Source organism: Chroicocephalus ridibundus, chromosome Z (genome assembly GCF_963924245.1).
Source record: "Chroicocephalus ridibundus chromosome Z, bChrRid1.1, whole genome shotgun sequence".
NCBI lineage: Eukaryota > Metazoa > Chordata > Aves > Charadriiformes > Laridae > Chroicocephalus > Chroicocephalus ridibundus.
In genome coordinates this window covers 8,752,506-8,772,517 of record NC_086316.1, presented here as the reverse complement: position 1 = coordinate 8,772,517, position 20,012 = coordinate 8,752,506, and the positions used below count along the sequence as shown (strand labels likewise).

The window sequence follows — 20,012 nt, the reverse complement described above, 5'->3', positions numbered from 1 at the left end:
TATGCAAGCATTATTTAAAGAGTTCACTTGTGTTGGAAGGGTAATGATGACCTATTTGGGGTTTTTGCCTGTGAAGCGTGTGGTATAAAATGTATAGGGGATCAAACTAAAAGTTCCTAGTATCCCTTCTGGTTTTAAACTTCTTGACATAATGCCTTAGTATGTGCTTTTAGATGCATTTGGTTTTAATAAGACAGCCTCAGTTTCCTGATTAGAGGTGTATTTTTGAGTGTATTGTGCATAGTGTATTGAGTATACTGTAGAGAGTATTCAGAGTACCTAGAGGCTGACAGTTTGCAGCCCTGTTTGTAGTTACATTTTGTTTACATGGAGAGAGAAGAAAAAGTTGTTAAAAAGAAAAAAATACTTCATAGAAGTTGTCTTCTAATAGCACTTTGACTTTGCAAACAGCAAAATGCTGTGACTGAAATGCTGTGTTCTTCTTTCTAGATTTAAGAAGGCCAGAGCTTCACTAGAGCTGTAACTAGAATGGATAGTTACTTTAAAGCTGCAGTCTGTGACTTGGACAAACTACTCGATGAATTTGAACAGAATACAGGTTAGTTCCTGCACTATCTTGTTCTCGAACATAATGATACTGTTCAAATGACTGTTACTGTGGAATTCAAAAGTAACATATGCTAAGTAAAAACTTGTATTGATGAACAGATGGGATTTAGAGGGGGTACGCTGTGGAAAGAGAGGAGTTTTATAAACTTCAGTTTTGATCTCTTTTTGCTTAAAATAGATGAATATGACTGCTACAGAACACCTCACAATCCGTATGACTCAAAACACCATTCGCTTTCTTCAGTTCTGGATTGCTTACACAATGTATACCCAACACCAAAACAGCAAGAGGATGCTAACAATTGTACTTCATCAGAAGAAATCTCTCTACCAGGCCACATAGGAACAAATGAGGCCCTTCTGAGTTACTCACCACAAAATGAGAAGAGTGTTGCTGGACCTGATCTGTTGTCCACTGTGGACAGTGGTTCCTTAAATGAAATTCAGGCTTCAAACCTAGGAAGGTGTAGTATACCTGTGTGTGATCTTGTTAATGACACAGGTAACTTAATCCATTCAGTGGCTCCTCATGAAAATACTCAAAAGTTGCAGCCCAATGATTTCCAGTATAGTGAAGGTTTGATTGGCTTTGGTATATCTTGCATACCTGTTCCTACCTGTGTGTCATCAGCAGGTTGCAGTGGTGTTTCAGGTACAGAGCAGAGTGATGGGGACTCAATGCTACAAGATTCAGGACATCTTAGAATGGAGGAGATCAATTGTTTAGCTTTAAAACCAGACAGTTATCCTACAGCAAAGATCTCAGATCCACATGATGATCAACATGGGACAGAATCTGTAAAGTGCAGTGAAGTATTTGATCAGCCTGAACAAGCAGCTTACCTTGAAACTGCATGTGTCCCTGTAACATCACAGAATTCAAATGCATGCAGTCCCAAAGATGAGAAAGCATATGAAAAATGTCTTTGTGAACCACAAGATGAAGGTGCATGGTCTGCAGTAAGCAAAGAGACGTGTGGAAGAAATGCCATAGAAAAGATAGACTCAAAAGATGAGAGTAGTGTTGAATCCATGCCTTCAGATCTGCCAAAGAGGCCTCAGTTGCAAAAAAGCCCTGCAGCATTTCCTGAAAACCATGTTTTACCAGGCTCCTCGTGTCAAACAGGAGCTAAAGTAGAATTGGAACAACAAATCTCAGAAGAGAATGTAAGTAGTGAAGGACTTAATAGCAATGAAATACTGAACAGTGTTTCAGCTTCATGTATTTCAGTTGAGGATGTCCAGACGTCGCTGTCATGTCTTCCACTTCCTGTATCTATATGTGGTTCATTAGCTGTAACGGAAGAAAAAGTTAATCCTCTACCTCAAGATGAAATGGCGGAGGTTATTAGTGATATTGTAACTGTTAATGCTGGAAAGTCTAAAACTGATCTCTCCAGTAGGGAATCCTGTGAAAACATTGACTTGCATGAACAGGAAGGATATATAGCTAAAATCAGTGAAAGTATTGTGGAAAAAAGTACAGATGGAGGGAAATATGATACTGAGAATGTAATTGATGACAGTGATTCTCAGCAAATCAAAGCTTTTGATTCTGCTTTTCTAGAATATGAAGCTGAGCCATATGGTGTTGATACAGACTCTTATTACAGTGAAAGTATGAGCCCAGTTATGGGTGATTTTACTGTTGAGGAGAATGTTTTTAAAAGTGACACTCTAATAAGCGATGCCGAGCTTGATGATTTCTTGTATGGACAAAGTCTTCAGTCCAGCATGTTGAAGTCTTCAGACAATGACAGTAACTTAATGGAAGCTGATACAGATGAAGGGAATTTAACAAATGTGAACAACCTGGACTTTACGGAGGTCACTGAAGAACACATGCAAGCGAAACTAGAGGAGATAACTAGCATTAATAGTAATCTTCAACTATCTCTTACTGCCAGTGAACCAAAGTCTGCAACAGAAGAGAACATGTCTCGTGTTCAGGACATGACTGAGAGTGGTAGTGAAGGACTAGTTTCTAATGTTTGTACTGAAGGTGCAAGACCAAAGCAGTTGCTTGGCCCTTCCCAAGAAGTTTGTCAGAGACAACTGAACAGAGCGGATGTACTTGAGCGAGAAAACCAGGAAGCCAGTTCTGTTGCCGCAGAAGCTCCCCTTTCAGGCACCAGCGTAAATATTGGTAAAAATTCTGAACCTGCACACTCTGGGGAAAGCAGCTCTGACGCTGGAGGAAATCAAACGTCTGAAAATGTAGAATCACTTAAAATACCTGCAGCGCTCTCACGCAAACAACCGTTGTGGGTTCCTGATTCAGAGGCACCCAACTGCATGAACTGCCAAGTCAAATTCACGTTTACAAAAAGACGACACCACTGTCGTGCATGTGGAAAGGTAAGTTATTGGAGAGGGGTCCTGAGTTACTGAAAGCAAATGAATTCTGATTTAGAGATAACCAAAATACAGAAGGGAAGGAATATTGACAGAATTTTTCTAGCTCAAAGTATTTTATTTTTTAAAAATATTTTATTTTTCCTTCATAGAAACTTAAAGGCTGTTGGAAAAGACTGATATTAATTAAGAAACGTATAACTTTTTTGTGAAAATAATTAAAGGGAAGTATGGAGAATGTTCTTTTTTTATCTTTTGTTACTACCTAGACTAATGCGTTTTGCATAGAACAAGGAAGATGATACAGTGGACTACTTCACAGTAGTCATAGTGAATCAGCTTTTTACTCAGTTTTTAAGTTAAGCATAAGTATTTAAGCTTAAAAAAATTGAGGTGATGATCAGAATTCAGGTAAGGGATTATACCAGCTGTAAAACACTGTCCATGGATCTAGAAGGATTGCAGTCTTTCAGGAGATGTAACAGCAGTACCAATGCAAATGATATATAGCCTAAATCTATTCTCCTGTATGTTTAAATGTATAATTTTCCAGGGGAGTCATCCCAGGGGAAAAGCATGCTACTTTTGTGGGTACTCACCAACTGACCAAGTAATCTGTAGTACTTTTTTTCAGACAGTGGTCTTCTGCAGTGAGTAAATAATGTCAAACCTTATTCTTAATCCAGTATTCCTTTCTGAGCTACTGTGGCTTACACTTCTACTAGTGCATAAATGGAAATACTAACAATACTAATTAAGATATTCTCTGTTAGCTTTATGGATGAGGAGATAGAGCAAAGACTAATGTCAGGAGTTACTAACTCTTTGCATCTCCAGTGCTGAGGGCATCTGGAGAGGCTTGGTAACTTTTTTCCATGCTTTCAAGCACCATGTAGTCAAAGCATAGTACTCATTTACTTCAACTGCAGTAAGTGTGAACTAAAATGTAGGTCTGAATTTGGGTGCCAAGGAAATTAAGAACTCATTTGTGACAACCTAGAAGTCATTGAACTTAATCACTTGGCAGAATATCTTGTTGAAGTTTTGTAATGGTTTAAAACAGTTCTTCGGAGTGGTTTCATTTTAGTCATAAGACTGACTGCCTTCAAGTTCCTGTTTATGTTCACTGTGAAGTTTCTTGTGCCTTGTCTGTAAATGGGGATAAAAGCAGCCTTCGCTACACAGTCCTGTTTACAGCCATCAGCTGCTAGTATTGCTAATCCTGTGTGTTAACAGAGGGGGTTTTGGCAGAAGAACAGTGTAATTAGGGAGAGAACGTCAAGGTCTAATCCCAGTCAGCAGCTAGGACCATGCAGCTGCTCTCTCATTCCCCCTGGTTGGGACTGAAGAATGAATCTGAAAAGTAAAAGTGAGAAAACTTGTGGGTTGAGATAAAGACAGTTTAATAGGTAGAGCAAAAGCCGCGCACACAAGCAAAGCAAAACAAGGAATTCATTCAGTGCTTCCCATCGGCAGGCGGATGTGCAGCCGTCTCCAGGAAAGCAGGGCTCCATCATGCATAATGGTTACTTGGGAAGAAAAACACCACCACTCTGAACATCCCACCCTTCCTTCTTCTTCTCCCAGCTTTATATAGTGAGCATGACATCACATGGTATGGAATACCCCTTTGGTCAGTTGGGGTCAGCTGTCCCAGCTGTGTCTCCTCCCGACTTCTAGTGCACCCCAAGCCTGTTTGCTGGCAGGATGATATGAGGAGCAGTTGCCTATCAACAACTAAACACACCTGTGAGCTATCAAAAGTATTTCTCATCCCAATGCAAAACAAAGCATTATACCAGCTGCTAGTAAAAAGGTTACCTCTCTGCTAACTGAAACCATGACAGAGCATCACAATACATGTTCATTGGGCAAATGAGTGAAGGCACTATAGATTATCTAAACTTTACGGATACCGGAGTGCTATGCAGTTGTAACTCTGTCATATCTTTTCTGAATGTGCAATAGCTTAACTTTCTGCCTTGTAAGACTTTTTGTCTTTTTAATAGTAACTTGTTTCCTTAAAAAAAACAACAAACGAAACACTCCTTTTGGACCTGTTTTGGGCTGTTGTGTGTTCAACCACTTGGACACTAGGACATAAGCAGAAACTGGTAGGAATTCACAGCTGCCCTCTGTGGACTATTCTGGAAGACAGTTGTATACCTTTCATCTGATCCTACAGCTTTTTTTTATCAGTGAAAATGGCAACACTTGTGAATTCTGGTTTCTATGCAGGAGGGAAGTGTGACGTTAGTGGTCCCCCTGTTCTCTCCCATCTGCAGCACTTGTGAGGCCAAACAGCTTCTCAGGTTCTTTATTTAGATGTTTGTCTCTTGTTGTGGTATCCTTCCTCGTCCTAGCACAGCCAGAATCAACTTCTTTGCCCGGCGGCCTCATCTTCGTTTCTTTACCGCTGCTACATTGCCTGTCTCTTCATTTGTCTTCACCTCTTGTCTCCAGTGCATTAGGATTAAGCTGCCTCCTCTGTCGTGGGCCCCAGTGGCACCAACTGTAGGAGGAGACCAGTTGCGAAGGATTGTACTGCTTAGTATTTGAAGCTCTAAGGTGGATTGCAACTGATTAGCAATTAATCTTCACCAGTTACATTCTTAACATCTTTACTGAGCATGTGCATGTTCAGTTGAGGTTGATTAGGTGTGACACTAATGCAGAAGGACTTGGAATAGTTTATTTTTTGAGCTCATATTGCACCAATCAGGTATTACTGTTTTTACAGTGACTTTACCTACTTAGAGGAGTTCACTTACAATAAATTTTTCTCTCTGTCACTACTGTTTGGATTTGTTTGTGGTTGTTTTTTTTTTCCTTAATCCATTTTGTTTTCCTGGATATAATTAGGAGTAGCAGAAGAGTTTTAGCGTTCCTTCTGCTTACTTAACTCTGTTCAACAGTAGAAGACTTCTGTCAGACTGAGGTTTCAAAACACACCTTTTGTAAAGGCTAATCCTGACAGCATATAGTTAAAAATGGTGTGACTCTCTGAAATCTTGCAGATCACCATTGAAAGAACATACGGGAAAAGTGAGAAAAGAACCTGATATTTATGGGAACTCTTGCAGAATACTGCTTTACTAGAGACATAATTCTTTCAGTGGGACCATGCACGTGTAGTCCAGGCTAGAGAGATGCACTTTTTTCTGCATCTCTGCTTAAAAATAGACAGGAGAATGTATCCTGTTGGAGTAGAAGAGCATATTCTGTTGTTTCAAAGCAGTCTTCAGCTGGCTTTTATTTTGCTGAAGGGAGTAAGTAACATGAAGGCAACTTTGCTTGTTCTTTCTGGCAGAGTTGGGGAGCCTACTTAGCCAATGTAGGAAGAATCCCTGATCAAAAGCAGACTGGGCAGTCTTCGTAGTTTGGCCCAAATTGTGGAGCTCTTGAGATTCTTAACGATAGCATTGTAGAATAGTTTGGGTTGGAAAGAGCCTTTACAAAGCATCTAGTCCAACCTTCCTGCTGTGGGCAGGGACATTTCTCGCTAGGTCAGGTTGCTCAGAGCCCCATTGAACCTGACCTTGAACACTGCCAGTGATGGAGCATCCATAGCTTCTCTGAGCAACCTGTTTCAGTGTCCCACCACCCTCATTGTAAAAAAAGTTATTTCTTATGTCCAGTCTAAATCTGCCTTCAGTTGAAAATCATTGCCCCTTGTTCTGTCACTGCAGGCCCTGGTAAAAAGTCTGTCCCGATCTTTCTTAACAGCCCCCTTGAAGTACTGAAAGACCACAATAAAGTCTCCCCAGAGCATTCTCTTCTCCGGGTGAAACAACCCCAGGTCTCTCAGCCTGTCCTCACAGGAGAGGTATTCCATTCCTCTGACCATTTTTGTGGCTCTCCTCTGACTTCCACAGGTCCATGTCCTTCCTGTGCTGAGGACTCCGGAGCTGGATGCAGTAAAAGCCTTTTTAGTCTAGTATTTTCCTTCCTTCCTAAACAGAAATGTATTATAAGATACATATGCTAAAGATGCTTTTCTCCTTCCCTACTTCCAAAAATGTGCATGTGTGCTTTATCTAATGCAATGTCTTTTAGTAAATGAAGTAAATAATAATAGGAACTTAATTCAGGAAATACTGGGATTTTGTATATAATATTTAATTAAATCTTTTTCTGGTTCAGGTTTTTTGTGGTGGTTGTTGCAAACGAAAGTGCAAGCTACAATACATGGAGAAGGAAGCAAGAGTCTGTACTGGCTGTTACGATGATATTAATAAAGGTAAAAAGTTTTTTTTGCGTAATGGTATTCATCATTAAGGAAGAATAGGTACAGCTAGCATCTCTTTAATCTTTGTTCTTTTTAGGGAACTTCAGTAGTCTAATTAGTGTATGTTTTCCGATTTCTGAGATGGAGGGAATAAGAGAGTAATTGTACCTCTTAGTTGGATTCCAGTTGTTATTTTAAATTTTGAGTAGCAAGCTGGTTACTTTTTATTTAAAAAAAAAAAAAAAATTTGGTTTGCACTCTGCAGGACTAAATATAAAGTTACACTGTTGGGTCGTCTGTGGCAGGATTCTAGCAAAAGTGATCCTCCTGCCGCAGTAGCCTTCTGCATGTTTGAAGACCATACCCTAACTTGTTCTCACATGTTATTTGCCCATTTCATGTAGCTTTCTGTCCTGCTGTCTTTACAAGTCACTTAACAGTACTACAGTAACTGAATCATAAGATAGCTTTCCGTTAAGAAAAGCTTAAGCATGGATTCTTATGGAAACATCAGGAGAAAATTGAGGTCCTAATTATTAATATTTAAATAACAAGTTGAGAACATATCAGATTTTTAATATGCCACCTGAGTGGAATTTGACTTGATAAATATGATACATGTTTTTGCACCAAGGTACAGGGATTGTATGGTTGAATGTAGTCACTGCAACAGTAGCAAGATGTACAGGGAGGTCTGTTTCTATGTTAGAAATTAATGAGGCAAGTGTGCAGGTAGAAAATCAAGAAGTCTAAATTTTCTTCTCTACAATAGCTTGAGTGTTTGTTTTTTGTAACTGTCTCACCAATTGTGCACTGCTCTTGCAAAACAAACCACCTGTAATGCTATATGGTAAACAAAATTTTTGTGAGAATGAAATTGAGAGATCTTAAAAGCTACCCACACTTTTTTAGCACAGGCATTTGAAAGGATGATGAGTCCAACTGGTCCCGTCCCCAGTTCCAGTATCTCCTCTGAGTATTCTTCTGCTGTTCCACCTTTGGAGGAGGCCCAGATATCTGGTAGTGCTAGCTCTCCTTCACCTTCTGCATTGTTACCTATCTCAGTACTTAAACAACCTGGTATTGAAGGTATGCTAAATACAGTATAATATATCTTAATGCTTTCAGGATCTCTTTGGAAAGACTTGTTTAATCACATCATGGATACATACTTGGTATACTGGTATTTTCTGTGGGAAATGGAAACTGTGAACTGGGACACTGGAAAGTTACTTTTCGTTCCCAGTTTTGATGCCATGTATGAGCTTGGCCAACTCTGTCTTAAGTCTGTGTTTATGAAATGTGAATGTTTGGGTTTTTTATTTCATTGTCCTCTCTGTTTGTATTGTTTGATATGAGATTTTTTTGCATGTATTTGCCTGACTGGAGACTGCCTAGTGTCAAACTGTCTACCTGTGCTTTGTAAACAGATTATGTATGTGGGGGGTGAAGGAGCTTAATTTTTATCCCTTTCAGCTGTTACACCAGTACAATAATATGAAGTCAGTGTTGTTTCCTTCACCTGCCCTAGGTCTGTGCCCCAAAGAACAGAGGAGAGTTTGGTTTGCAGATGGTATTTTGCCAAATGGTGAAGTGGCAGATACAACAAAACTTTCATCTGGAGCAAAGAGGTCATCACAGGACTTAAGTCCAGTAAACCCTGACTTGCCAGAGATGCATATGGTATGAATTAAGAAGTGTATGTAGGTGCATGAATTACCTCTTGAAATACCTTTGTTTTGCTATTGGTAGCGTCCCTTACATACCAAAATACGACTTTTGCTTCATAGCTTTTGGAATCCAAGCCAATATTTGGTTTTGGGGTTTTTTTGGGGGGAGTGGCTGTGAAGTCCTTGGGTTGAAACATTTTGTAGACCCTACTTCAGAGGAAACTGTGTTTGTTTTGGGATGTGTGTGAACTTCAGAAATGGTATGGCAGAAGATTTTCCAAAACAAGATGATTTTTATTATACACAGCCTTTGATTAACTACTTTTGTGATGGTAACCTCAGCCGCAGTTCTGAAACCTGTCATTAACAGCATACTTCTACTATAAGTTTGTGGTTTTTTTTCCAGTGGCTTGCTGTAGTTGGCATGTTGGATTAGACTAACCAGAAGCTGTTTAACGCCCTAGAATACTAGATCATGGGATGCATCAAAATCTACTTACTGCTTCTATTGCGAACTAATACTGAATTGAGAGGGGGCTTGGCTTTTTTTTGTAATAGATCATACTCGTGGTGTTGAACTAGCAGCACTTCACAGTAAGAGTCCAAAGAAGTGCTGTAAGTTTGCTTTGGAAAGATTTGGAGAGATTGCTCAGCTGGAGCTTCTTTAAAATAAAACATAGCTCTGAAGCGCTTTGTCAAGTGGTAATATGAATTCTATGATTCTAACAGCATTCAGGAGTGTTCAAAACAAATTAGTAAAGCGAACAAACAGATCATTATTATTTGTATATGGGGGCTCTGAACAGTTACCAAGTGTATAGCATGTAAACCACTGTTAATTCATGAAGAACAGGTAGTAGTAAATATGACTTCATTTGAACAAGGAGAAACTCCAGTAAGCTGCAGGTGAATCTGGCTTCCCTAGAAACTTTAGACTGGAGGATCCATTCAGACCAACAGCAAGAAAGCACTGAGATTGTTTTATAGGGCTGATTGTGCTTCTCACTTCTATTAGTCTGTAAAGAATGGTAGAGTAATGCTGATATTGTTGATGAACCTGTATTTCTAGAAAAGCTCGTCAAGAGCTCTTGAAAAGAAATTAAGCATCAATAAGATAAATTAAAAAAAAAATCCTTCCAGTTCATAAACGTGCAAATTAAGTGATAAAGGTTTGAGACCCACAGTTGTCTGTCCTGGACTCCACGCTATTCAGCAAACTCACAGATGATAAAAATGGTAAAATTATTCAGACAGTGAAGGCAGGTAAATTCCCGATACTAGTGAACTGGATGCTAAAATGACAGATGCCATTATGTCCTTAAATGCAGAATAAGGAGTGCATGACTTCGGCTGGGCTAAAAGATTATATTTATTACTGTATCACTTATCAGGAAAAGAGAATTTATGATCAGTGATCAACCTGAAGAAAATATTTAAGCAGTTGTTAAAAAGGGAAGTAAATGGGTGGTATAGAATCATAGAATGGTTAGTGTTGTAAGGGACCTTTAAAGGTCATCCAGTCCAGCCCCCCTGCAGTGAACAGGGACATCTTCCACTAGATCAGGTGGCTCAGAGCCCCATCCAACATGACCTTCAGTGTTTCCAGGGATGGGGCAAACAGAGATGGTAATGGAGAGAAAGTGAAGTAGAAAATCATTATGACACTAAATGCATCAGTGCTGCTCCCAGAGCTTGAATATACCTAGAGTTCTTGCACTAACCATTATAGTAATCAAAAGGTACAGCCTGTCTTCCATTTTGAGGAAAGAGTAGAATATTTTACCTTGCAAAAGATGAGCGATGTCTGAAATTAAGAGCAGCATGGACAAAGCGAGTTGGAAACAATCAGTTGATGGTTCTTCTATGAAGCTTCAGAAACTAAAACAAAACCGTCATACTGCCGCTTTGAAGCAAAGGATGTATTTTACTAGGTAACACGTAATCCTGAACACACTGCCACAGGATGCTATGAAGGTCAAAAGTATAAAGTGATGTGAAACACCAGCAAGCAAATTCATGGGGAAGAAGTCTGTTAGAGGCCAGTTTAGTCATGTTTTTGTCTGTGTTTGTGGGGTGTTATTTTGGGGGTTGGTGTGTGTGTGGTTTTTGTTTTGTTTTTTTTTTTCCTGTTAAGAGGATTTTCCTGTTAAGAGAATTGCTGGAAGCTGATGGCATACCGGGAGAACTGTCACAGGACAAGCATAGAGTTGTAGGTTTTTTTTCTCGTTGCAGTGCAAAGTCTTCCCTATTGAGATAGGATGCAAGTCTAGCATACTTGAACGATGACAGCGCACCTCTCAATTTGGTTTTTTGGGCTTTTTTTGATGGCAGCTCATATCCTAATATGCCTGTGCTTATAGCTTGTCATATCCATTTTGCTGGTGGAGTAGCATAGGTTTGACTCCAAACTAGAAATTAATCAGACTGTGAAATAGTAGACTTAGGTATTTATATGTAGTGTAGAAATAGAAATACGTTTGCAGAACTGAACTGCTGATCCCAGTGATGGCAAATTACAATGATGACAATGTTCAGTAGCTATGAGTTGGGGAAACAGTAATACTAAACACATTTCTGGAGGGGTACTTGTTTATTGTTCATTGTTTTACATTGGACTGTTGTATGCTAAAATGGCTAATCTGCAGTGCTCTGATAAGAATTTTGTGTTACTGAATAAATAAATTAATGATGCATCTTCAACTAAAATAGGGACTAGTGTAACTTCTAAAGATGGAAATAAAAACAAGAAGAGCCAGGAGAGATTTAGTGGCCGCCTCCTTGTTTAGAGGAAATGCATTATCAATATTTGTGATAGATTTCTGTCTCTTTTTCCTTCTGGAATCTAGTAATGAAATTTTAGCTTGTTGTGAAACAAGAGTGTAGATTTTTTGTTGTTGTTGTTCTTTTTCTTCATAGGCTGCAAACCCAGAGGAAAATGACACATTAACTGATGTAAATCCAAGACTTAAAGAAGAAACTGATACGACTACAAGACTGGAGGAATTATGTCCTTCTGCTTGTTCAGATGATGCACAGCAGGCTGTTCCAGGCCAGAGTGAGGTGGTACACAGTTATAAATCTGTAACTCTAGGAACTAAAGAGTGTTCTCCTGCTGCAGAGGCTGAGAAGACTAGTTCCGGCTCAGTTGATCAGACTACAAGTGATATGCCTGTTAGTCCTTCAAGTTACAGAGCACTGTGTGGTGTTGAAAACTGTGTTCGTAAAGAAATCAGCCTTGTTCCTGATGGTGACAAACTGCCACCGCTTTTGCTTGCAGTGGGCGAAAAAGGAAAAGGTAAAATTTGAGAATTTTGTTAATATTTAATGACCTCATGCAAGATTCTAAATATGAACTTGTATGTATATAATTTGTATTTTAGTACCATTCTGATCCCTCATTTATTTGCTGCAAATTGGAATGGATTGTTGGGTAACTGAACATGCACTATTAACAGTATCAATATGTTATGAAAAGAATACTTCATGACTTAAATTCATTACAGTAGTGACTGTGCTTACTGATGATAACTGAAAGTACCAGTACATGGATGAGGAGACAGCATACACAGTTTGTCAGTAATTACAAAATGAATGGTAGCCCTAGTTTGCACCTTGTTGAAAGTTACTGCTTTATTTTTATATGTTCCTTGAATCTTAGGGTGAGCAAGCTGTTCATTGGTTGATCTGTAGTAATTCTAAGTATGAGGATAATTACCAGCCTCTTAAGATAGGAGGATGGGACAGTGTTTTATATGCACTGATCTGTAATTCTTGTTTTAGGTAGTTGGCTGACATGTTTAACTTAATTGGGTGTTAATTTATTTAGATCCTCTAGTGGAAGAACATCCATCTCACCAACAGGTCACTCTGCTTCTTGTGGAAGAAAGTCCTAATCCATTAACTTTTATCCTAAATGCAAACTTGCTTGTGAATGTCAAGCTAATAACTTGTAAGTAGTGCACCTTATCTTCTCCACTGAATCCAGCTTTCTTTTTCTGACCGTGAAACAACATTACTGTGGTATCCACCTTTTTAATTACAGATTCTTCAGAGAAGTGCTGGTGCTTCTCAACAAATGGACTACATGGTTTGGGTCAGGCAGAAATTGTCATTCTGTTGCAGTGTTTGCCAGATGAAGAGATTTTTCCTAGTGAAATATTCAAATTATTTATTGACATCTACAAGGATGCAATGAAAGGTATGTGATTTTAATGTCTAAATTTTACTTTAGAATATCTTCTTGATGATCTATAAAGCTGGAAGTTGGTATGTAATTTTTCTTCAAGTATTTGTTAGGTATCTAATGATTCTGTTGAAAAATCTTGCAGTGTTAGCCTTGGGCTCTAAATAAGAGGGGAAAAAAAAGTTTCTTTGTTTCATATACTTCTGTAAACATTGTTTTTGCTGTTTGTTTTGGTGTTATTCAGTCCTACTATACTAGAGATTCTGGGTATAAGTTCTTGAGTGTATGGTTTAGGACATCTGGAACTTCATTTGTAGAAGTACAGTACTCTTGTGTGTATAGGTGTTTGAGGTCTGTTAATCGAAGTTCATCAATTGGTGTGTGCCAAAACATTGTACACTTCAGGGGTTTTGGTATTCTTTGCAAAAAACTAGCTTCATGTACAAGTTAATTCAGTTAATAAATACTGAACACTTAGTCTATGGGTTTAGATGTCTGTCAGACTTTCAGGAAGATATGAGATACACCGTATGTCTTACAACTGGTTAGAGTAGTTTTCTTGACACCGATGTGTTACTTCTCCAGATGTGTAAAGACTCTCTGTTTCTCTTTCTACAGGAAGGTTAATAAGAAACATGGAAAACATTACTTTTACTGAAAACTTTCTCGGTAGCAAAGAACATGGAGGATTCCTGTTTGTTTCACCAATTTTTCAGAAACTTGATGATCAGATTCTACCAGATAACCCTTTTCTTTATGGCATTCTTATCCATAAAATGGAAATTCCCTGGGTGAAAGTTTTTCCAATCCGTTTAATGTTGAGATTGGGAGCAGAATATGGGGGTAAGTTTTAACGCTTTAAATAGCTGTATGAGTGTAAAATTCCCTTTGGAAAATGAAAGGTTTCTAGACAAGCAAAATATTTGAAATCATCTTTGCAGTATTTTGTATTGCACCTGTGTAATGCTGAAGTTTCATACATAGGAAGCCACCTATTAAGACACTTGGGATTTACATTGTGTTATTGGAGTCCCTTGATTATATTCTTAGATTATGAGAAAGATAAGAAAGCAGAACTGACAGTAGTAAACTCAAAATGTCTGACTTCTGTTGTCATAGGAGAAAAGTTTGAAGGGAAGTTCAGAAGCCCCATATACAACTCTCACAAGTTGGTTTTTTGAATTAAATTACTGAAATTTAGTATATGGGCAAAATATTACCGCTTCATCAAATGGATAAAGGTATTCGTTACTTATAAGGATAACTTATTAATACATTCGAAGTCTCTAGGCCTGTAAAAATGCAGGACACATGCTTTCCAAGTGAAGTGGATGGGGAGCATGTAAACGTGCACCGCCACAGGTTGTGCAGTGACACAGCATCCTTGTGGGAATTATCTTCCACAGTCTGCTGCAGGCTGAATGGGAGAATTTTGCACTCTGACAACAAGGTGTATGCTGACTCTGCTCCAGCCTCACCAAACGAAAGCGTTTATGCAGATTCCCATTGCCTTGAAGAGCAGATAAAGCTAGCTTGAGCAAGACCTGAAAGCAGATACTGTCCTAAATGCCTTGTAGAGTTGCTTGTGTACTTACCTGAGTAACGCAGGCATTTACTTCAGTGATATCGGTGCTGATTTGTTTCCTGTTGCACTGCTGCTTATGATCTAGAGAGCAGGAGTTCAGATAAGGTGCAGCATGCAGCAGTTACTTAAGTGGAATGGAATTAAAAAAGGGGTCATAGACAGCTTTCCTCACTTCAGTGCATTTTTGCTAAATAAGCCTACTATTCTAGAAGCTTCCAGTCCATAAATACGTATCAGTCACTTGTTCATGGATTTCCTGAGTCAATAGCAGATTTCTACTGGCCAGGCTTCTGACTGCATGTTGACATGGGTGGTAGCTTGTTTGTCATTCTTCTTTCTCCTAACAAACTACTTGTCTTTTTTTTTTTTTTTTTTTTTATTAACCAATTTTGCATCTTTGGCCTAGCAGTCCTGACTGTGCTGTGTTACTTGTCTTGTTTTCAAACAGCTTCATACTGTATCCGGTGATCTCCTGCCTTTCATTGTCTTCCCTAGTTTCCATCTGCCTGTGTTTCCCATTGCAGCCATGGGACTTTAAAGCATGTTACTTTGTATGAACATCCTCACTCACTCTATTCTTGCTTATCTGTACGAAGTGGTACTTCACTTTGTATTGCAGCATTAACAAAGAAGCAGATGTTAACCTGTATGGTATTCTTATTCAAGCAACTACAAAGCCTTGCAACCCCTCCCACAGCTGGTCACCCAAAGACTCAACCCAGGATGTTTCTGCCCAGATCACCTGTTGCAAGAAACATAGCTGTCAAAGCATACCAAAGCAGCAACAAGTCTCTGACACAAAATTACTGCTGCAGGAGAGTGACTCCATGCAGCGACATTGCAGTAGGATTTAACCATGGGTGGGGAAACCGTGCAGTGGGATGAAGGACAGCCTGTACCAGAGAATCAGAGAGGGGCTGTAGTTCCTTTGGCTGGTCAGAGACTGAGATAAGAAACATCGGCTATAGCTGAAAATAAAAATAAATACTTGGATTAGCAAATCTTACAGTTGTTGATAGGTAAACGTGACCTTTTGTTTTTTCCTTCCTTCATCTTAGCATATCCAACTCCTGTAGTAAGTTTCAGGCACCGGAAGCCACTGTTTGGAGAGATAGGACACACAATTATGAATCTGCTTGTTGTGAGTAAATGTTTCATTCTCTTTTCGTGTTGTAATTTAGATTGTATAAAATATCCTCAAAACTATTCTTGAAAGAGTTATTTTTCGCAAAGGGCTGATATCTTTGTTCTTCATACCTGACTTGAAACTTCCTTACCAAAGAGTATTTATATGTGAGTCAGGAAAGCTGTGTCTTTCACATTACATCGTTATGCATTAGTTCTGGTATTAAGAAATGGCTTTAAATGAATAAGAAAAATGCTGACATTTACATTCAAGCTGTTAATAATTGTTCAGTTGCATTTTTCTCTTTCAAGCATTGGTGTGGTGCGAGAATTCTAGTCTTAAATGTAATATTTTTTGAAGCTGAAAGTTGACAGGCAGATGCTGTGGTCTAACTGTACCAGTAATTACTTTGTCACACAAACATAATCTTAACACGATTAACTAGTCTGTCTTACGTGAAGAACTTTGATTTTTGGCAGAATTGTCAGAGTAAGTCAGGGCTGGAATTTATGCCATTCACTGAGGAAGTTCTTTCTCTGTTACTCAAATAATTTGATTTAAACTTCAGTAAGCCTGTATTCCTGACCAGTAGCCTTCTTCTAATACTTAGATAGAATTTACCGTTAATGCTGTGATGAAAAGTGCTGTGAGGCTGTGGAGAGAATTGCATGTATTATTTAGGTGACCGCTAAATCCTCTCTTATAAGTCTAGAGACTGTTACAGCTGAAATGAAACTGCAGTCTTTGGCCCCTCTTTTCTTTTTTGCCGCTGTTGATGTCCATGTCATCACATAAGGTATCAATCAGAAGAGTTGCACCATCTGAAAAACAGTGTGTTTTTTCTAAATGGAGGAATCTTACATTTTAATTCCATGAGCCAGCTCCCTGCCTGACTGGTGAGGTGCCAGTACCAATGTGGAATTGCATCTTCAGACTTTGAGGAAGGCGACTTCTGTGGAGTTTATATGAAGCTGGGTTAGAGTTACTCCGATTCTCCTTCATAGCTGTGTTTGTAATGTAGCTTCAAGCAGGCAGTGGGAGCATGTGCTCCTTGGCAGGACTACCTTATTTGATGCAGCAGGAGGATGCATTTGTAAGATATCAAAAGGAACATTTTGCAGTTATTACATTTTTAACTACACATGGTGCAAATCCTCAATTAAAGATCATATAAAATCCCGTACCGCACAAGTGACTGAAGTTGTGGTAAATGATGAAGGCAAAGGCCATCTGTGATGTGTATCCTTCATATTGCTAAAACAATGCCAGCTCAGTTGAATCTTTTGATGCAGAGATCTATTCATAAATACCCTTCTTGCTACAGCTGTGATTACCTGTCTCAGCTGGTGACAAGAGCCTTCTGTAACCTTTCTTAGCTGCGTTAGTAAAGGTGAATGAGACCATTTTACACCTAATGTTGTTCTTCTGGAATAAAACAGAATAGGAAAATTTTGCAGGTGTGGCTGAGATGATAGATCGTATCATAGATGGTACAATAGATCATAACTTCTGTCAGAGCAAGGTATGAGAAACAGTGCCGTATTCAAGCTATAGCTCAAGAAGTTAGAGCTGTAAGAGACAGAGCGTGAGCCTGGAAAAAAGCTATATGCGGTCTTCCATGCTTTGCCTTTCTGTCAGAGATGGAAGGTGTTGAAGTATTTTATTACCTAAAACACTGTAAGATCCTAAAATGCATAAAGTAGCCATAGTCTAAATAACCCACTAGTAAATAGAGCTACCTTGTCAGTGCTATATATTTGTTTATATATTCACTAAGGTACCCTTCGCCTACATCATAGCAGGAAAAAAGTCTTTAGCAACCCTTAATGTCATTATTCTTTAGAAGTGTTAGAGATGTATGTAAAGTACTTTAGTTAAATAATATTTGTTATAAAAGGTAAGAAAGTGATACTTAATTGTCCGCTAACATAAAAATGTCATCTGTTACAGGACCTTAGAAATTATCAGTATACTTTGCATACTATAGACAACCTGTTTGTTCATGTGGAAATGGGTAGAAGCTGTATTAAAATACCCCTAAGGAAGTATAATGAGGTGAGTAAAATCATCTTGATTAGCTTTCTAATCTACACTGCTTTAGTCTTTATTTTTAATATAACATCAGTCACATCTTTCACATGAGCTCCTTTTTTTTTTTTTTCTTTCTTTTTTTTTTTTAAAAAGGATAGGGGGGCTGGTTCTTAGAGGCTGTAATTTTTTTATTCTGTAGTCAGTTTCCAGGCAGTTCTGCAAGTGAATTCTCCACTTGATATCAGCTCTCTAGATGACTTTGCTATTTGCTGTGCAGTAGGCTCTTTGAACTTCAAACTGATGTAAGCATGTGATGGGGGGAGGGCATGGAATTATCTGAACACACATTTCCTTCTTCCTGGGTATGTTGGAAGGTGGATAATGATGAGTGAAAAGCTGAGCTTTAGGATACCTATTAAATGCAGAAAAATCAACAGTTTCTTCAAAATCTTTTAGCATGTCTTTTCAAGGATTCTCTCTTACACATTTCCTGATGATGGTGGTTTGCGTAAAACTTGGGGAAAATAAAAAAATCTTTCTTGCCAGTGTAGTTTTTATTACAATTTGTTTACTTCAGCTTTAACAAAAAAAATCCCCTGAATAGTAAACTGCATGAGGCTTAATGGGTATCTTAGCCTTAAGACCAACAAAATCCGTACAGCTGATATTCTGCATTGTCCAGTGGTAGGTACTCAGACTTACTTATCCTTCTCAAATGAAGTAGTATTTTTGATCATGCTTAGTGTTGGTCCAGCCTGTCATGGTAAACTGCATTGTCCAAACTCTCTGTAATTAACTATGTGAATAATTCTTGGGATTTGCTTTGAGAGATGGATTTTTCTAATGTCGTGTCTTTAAAGTGAATATTGTGAAGTGAGATTTGTCAGTTTAATGCCAAATTTTGTGTTGGCAGGTAATGAAGGTGATAAATTCTTCTAATGAACATGTAATTAGTATTGGAGCAAGTTTTAATACTGAAGCAGATTCTCACTTAGTGTGTGTGCAGAATAAGCATGGCCTCTATCACACACAAGCAATCAGTGCTACTGGACATCCCAGGAAAGGTAAGCTTGTCTAATTTGGCTTAGGGAGAAAAATCACATTTCTGGAGAAATTAGTTTGCTTTTAGGCTGTAAGGAAAAATCTGTATTCCCAGTAAGTGGTTGAGACAAAAAGTTCAGCATTCAAGCAGCAAAGCAATTTAAATTGCTTCTGTACTCGGCACTGGTGAGGCCTCACCTCAAGTACGGTGTCCAGTTCTGGGCCCCGCTGTACAAGAGGGACATTGAAGTGCTGGAGCGTGTCCAGAGGAGAGCTACCAGGCTGGTGAGGGGTCTGGAGACCAGGTCATACGAGGAGAGGCTGAGGGAGCTGGGCATGTTTAGCTTGGAGAAGAGGCGGCTGAGGGGAGACCTCATTGCCCTCCACAACTACCTGAAAGGAGGGTGTAGAGAGGTGGGTGTTGGCCTCTTCTCCCAGGTGAATAATGACAGGACCAGAGGAAATGGTCTGAAGTTGCGGCAGGGCAGGTTTAGATTAGATATTAGGAAGAATTACTCTACTGAAAGAGTGGTCAGGCACTGGAACAGCCTGCCCAGGGAGGTGGTTGAGTCACCGTCCCTAGAGGTGTTTAAGAAACGTCTAGATATGGCACTTCAGGGCATGCTCTAGTGGCAGAGATTGTAGGGTTTTTTTTGTGTATGTATGGTTGGACTCAATTTCAAAGGTCCTTTCCAACCGTGAAGATTCTGTGATTCTAAATGCAAAATAAAATGTTGCTGGTTTATGTCAACACTTAGCTACCTTTTACAAATGTCACATTAAAGGGAGATTAATACTTTTTTCCTCCTTGTTTCCAGAATGTCATTAATATAACTTATATTTTCAGACAGATTCTTTACATATTTCAAAATCTAAATTTAATATTCATGTGAATTGGGCAATGTATTTACGCACATAAACAAATAGTCTCAATAACCGAGTGTATAGAAATACAGTAACAGTGAGCAACACCTAGCAAACTGATGGCAACCACCTGTGCAGAGAAGAGTGTAGAGGGTACCCTTTAGGTTCTGAAAGTAATACAGCTGTGCAGCGTGGCAGCATGTCTGGGCTCATAAAGCATGCTTCTCAAAAAGGCCTATTAGTCTGGGGGGAATTCCAGATTGATATGTGTGTACTCTTACCACCTCTAGTGTCAACTTGAAATGTTGTTCTGTGCTTCATTAAGCGTAACTACTTAGCATGTTCTTGTTTGAAGCACT

At 38.9% G+C, this 20,012-nt stretch overlaps 1 protein-coding gene across 5 annotated transcripts in view; it reads left to right on the top strand.

Annotated features, from left to right (window-relative positions):
* The window catches only part of ZFYVE16 (zinc finger FYVE-type containing 16), a 34,158-nt gene that overhangs the window by 8,641 nt on the left and 5,505 nt on the right, over positions 1 to 20,012 (top strand). For 4 of the 5 annotated variants that reach the window (XM_063321036.1, XM_063321039.1, XM_063321037.1 and 1 more), the window contains exons 2-13: positions 451 to 559; positions 749 to 2,928; positions 7,069 to 7,165; positions 8,066 to 8,242; positions 8,685 to 8,836; positions 11,740 to 12,118; positions 12,650 to 12,772; positions 12,866 to 13,021; positions 13,625 to 13,849; positions 15,650 to 15,732; positions 17,668 to 17,772; positions 18,662 to 18,812. In XM_063321036.1, coding sequence (XP_063177106.1) covers positions 490 to 559; positions 749 to 2,928; positions 7,069 to 7,165; positions 8,066 to 8,242; positions 8,685 to 8,836; positions 11,740 to 12,118; positions 12,650 to 12,772; positions 12,866 to 13,021; positions 13,625 to 13,849; positions 15,650 to 15,732; positions 17,668 to 17,772; positions 18,662 to 18,812 — 3,898 coding nt within the window. In that variant the 5' untranslated portion in view covers positions 451 to 489. The remainder of the gene's footprint in view (positions 1 to 450; positions 560 to 748; positions 2,929 to 7,068; positions 7,166 to 8,065; positions 8,243 to 8,684; positions 8,837 to 11,739; positions 12,119 to 12,649; positions 12,773 to 12,865; positions 13,022 to 13,624; positions 13,850 to 15,649; positions 15,733 to 17,667; positions 17,773 to 18,661; positions 18,813 to 20,012) is intronic. The other variant, XM_063321041.1, reaches the window with a different exon arrangement.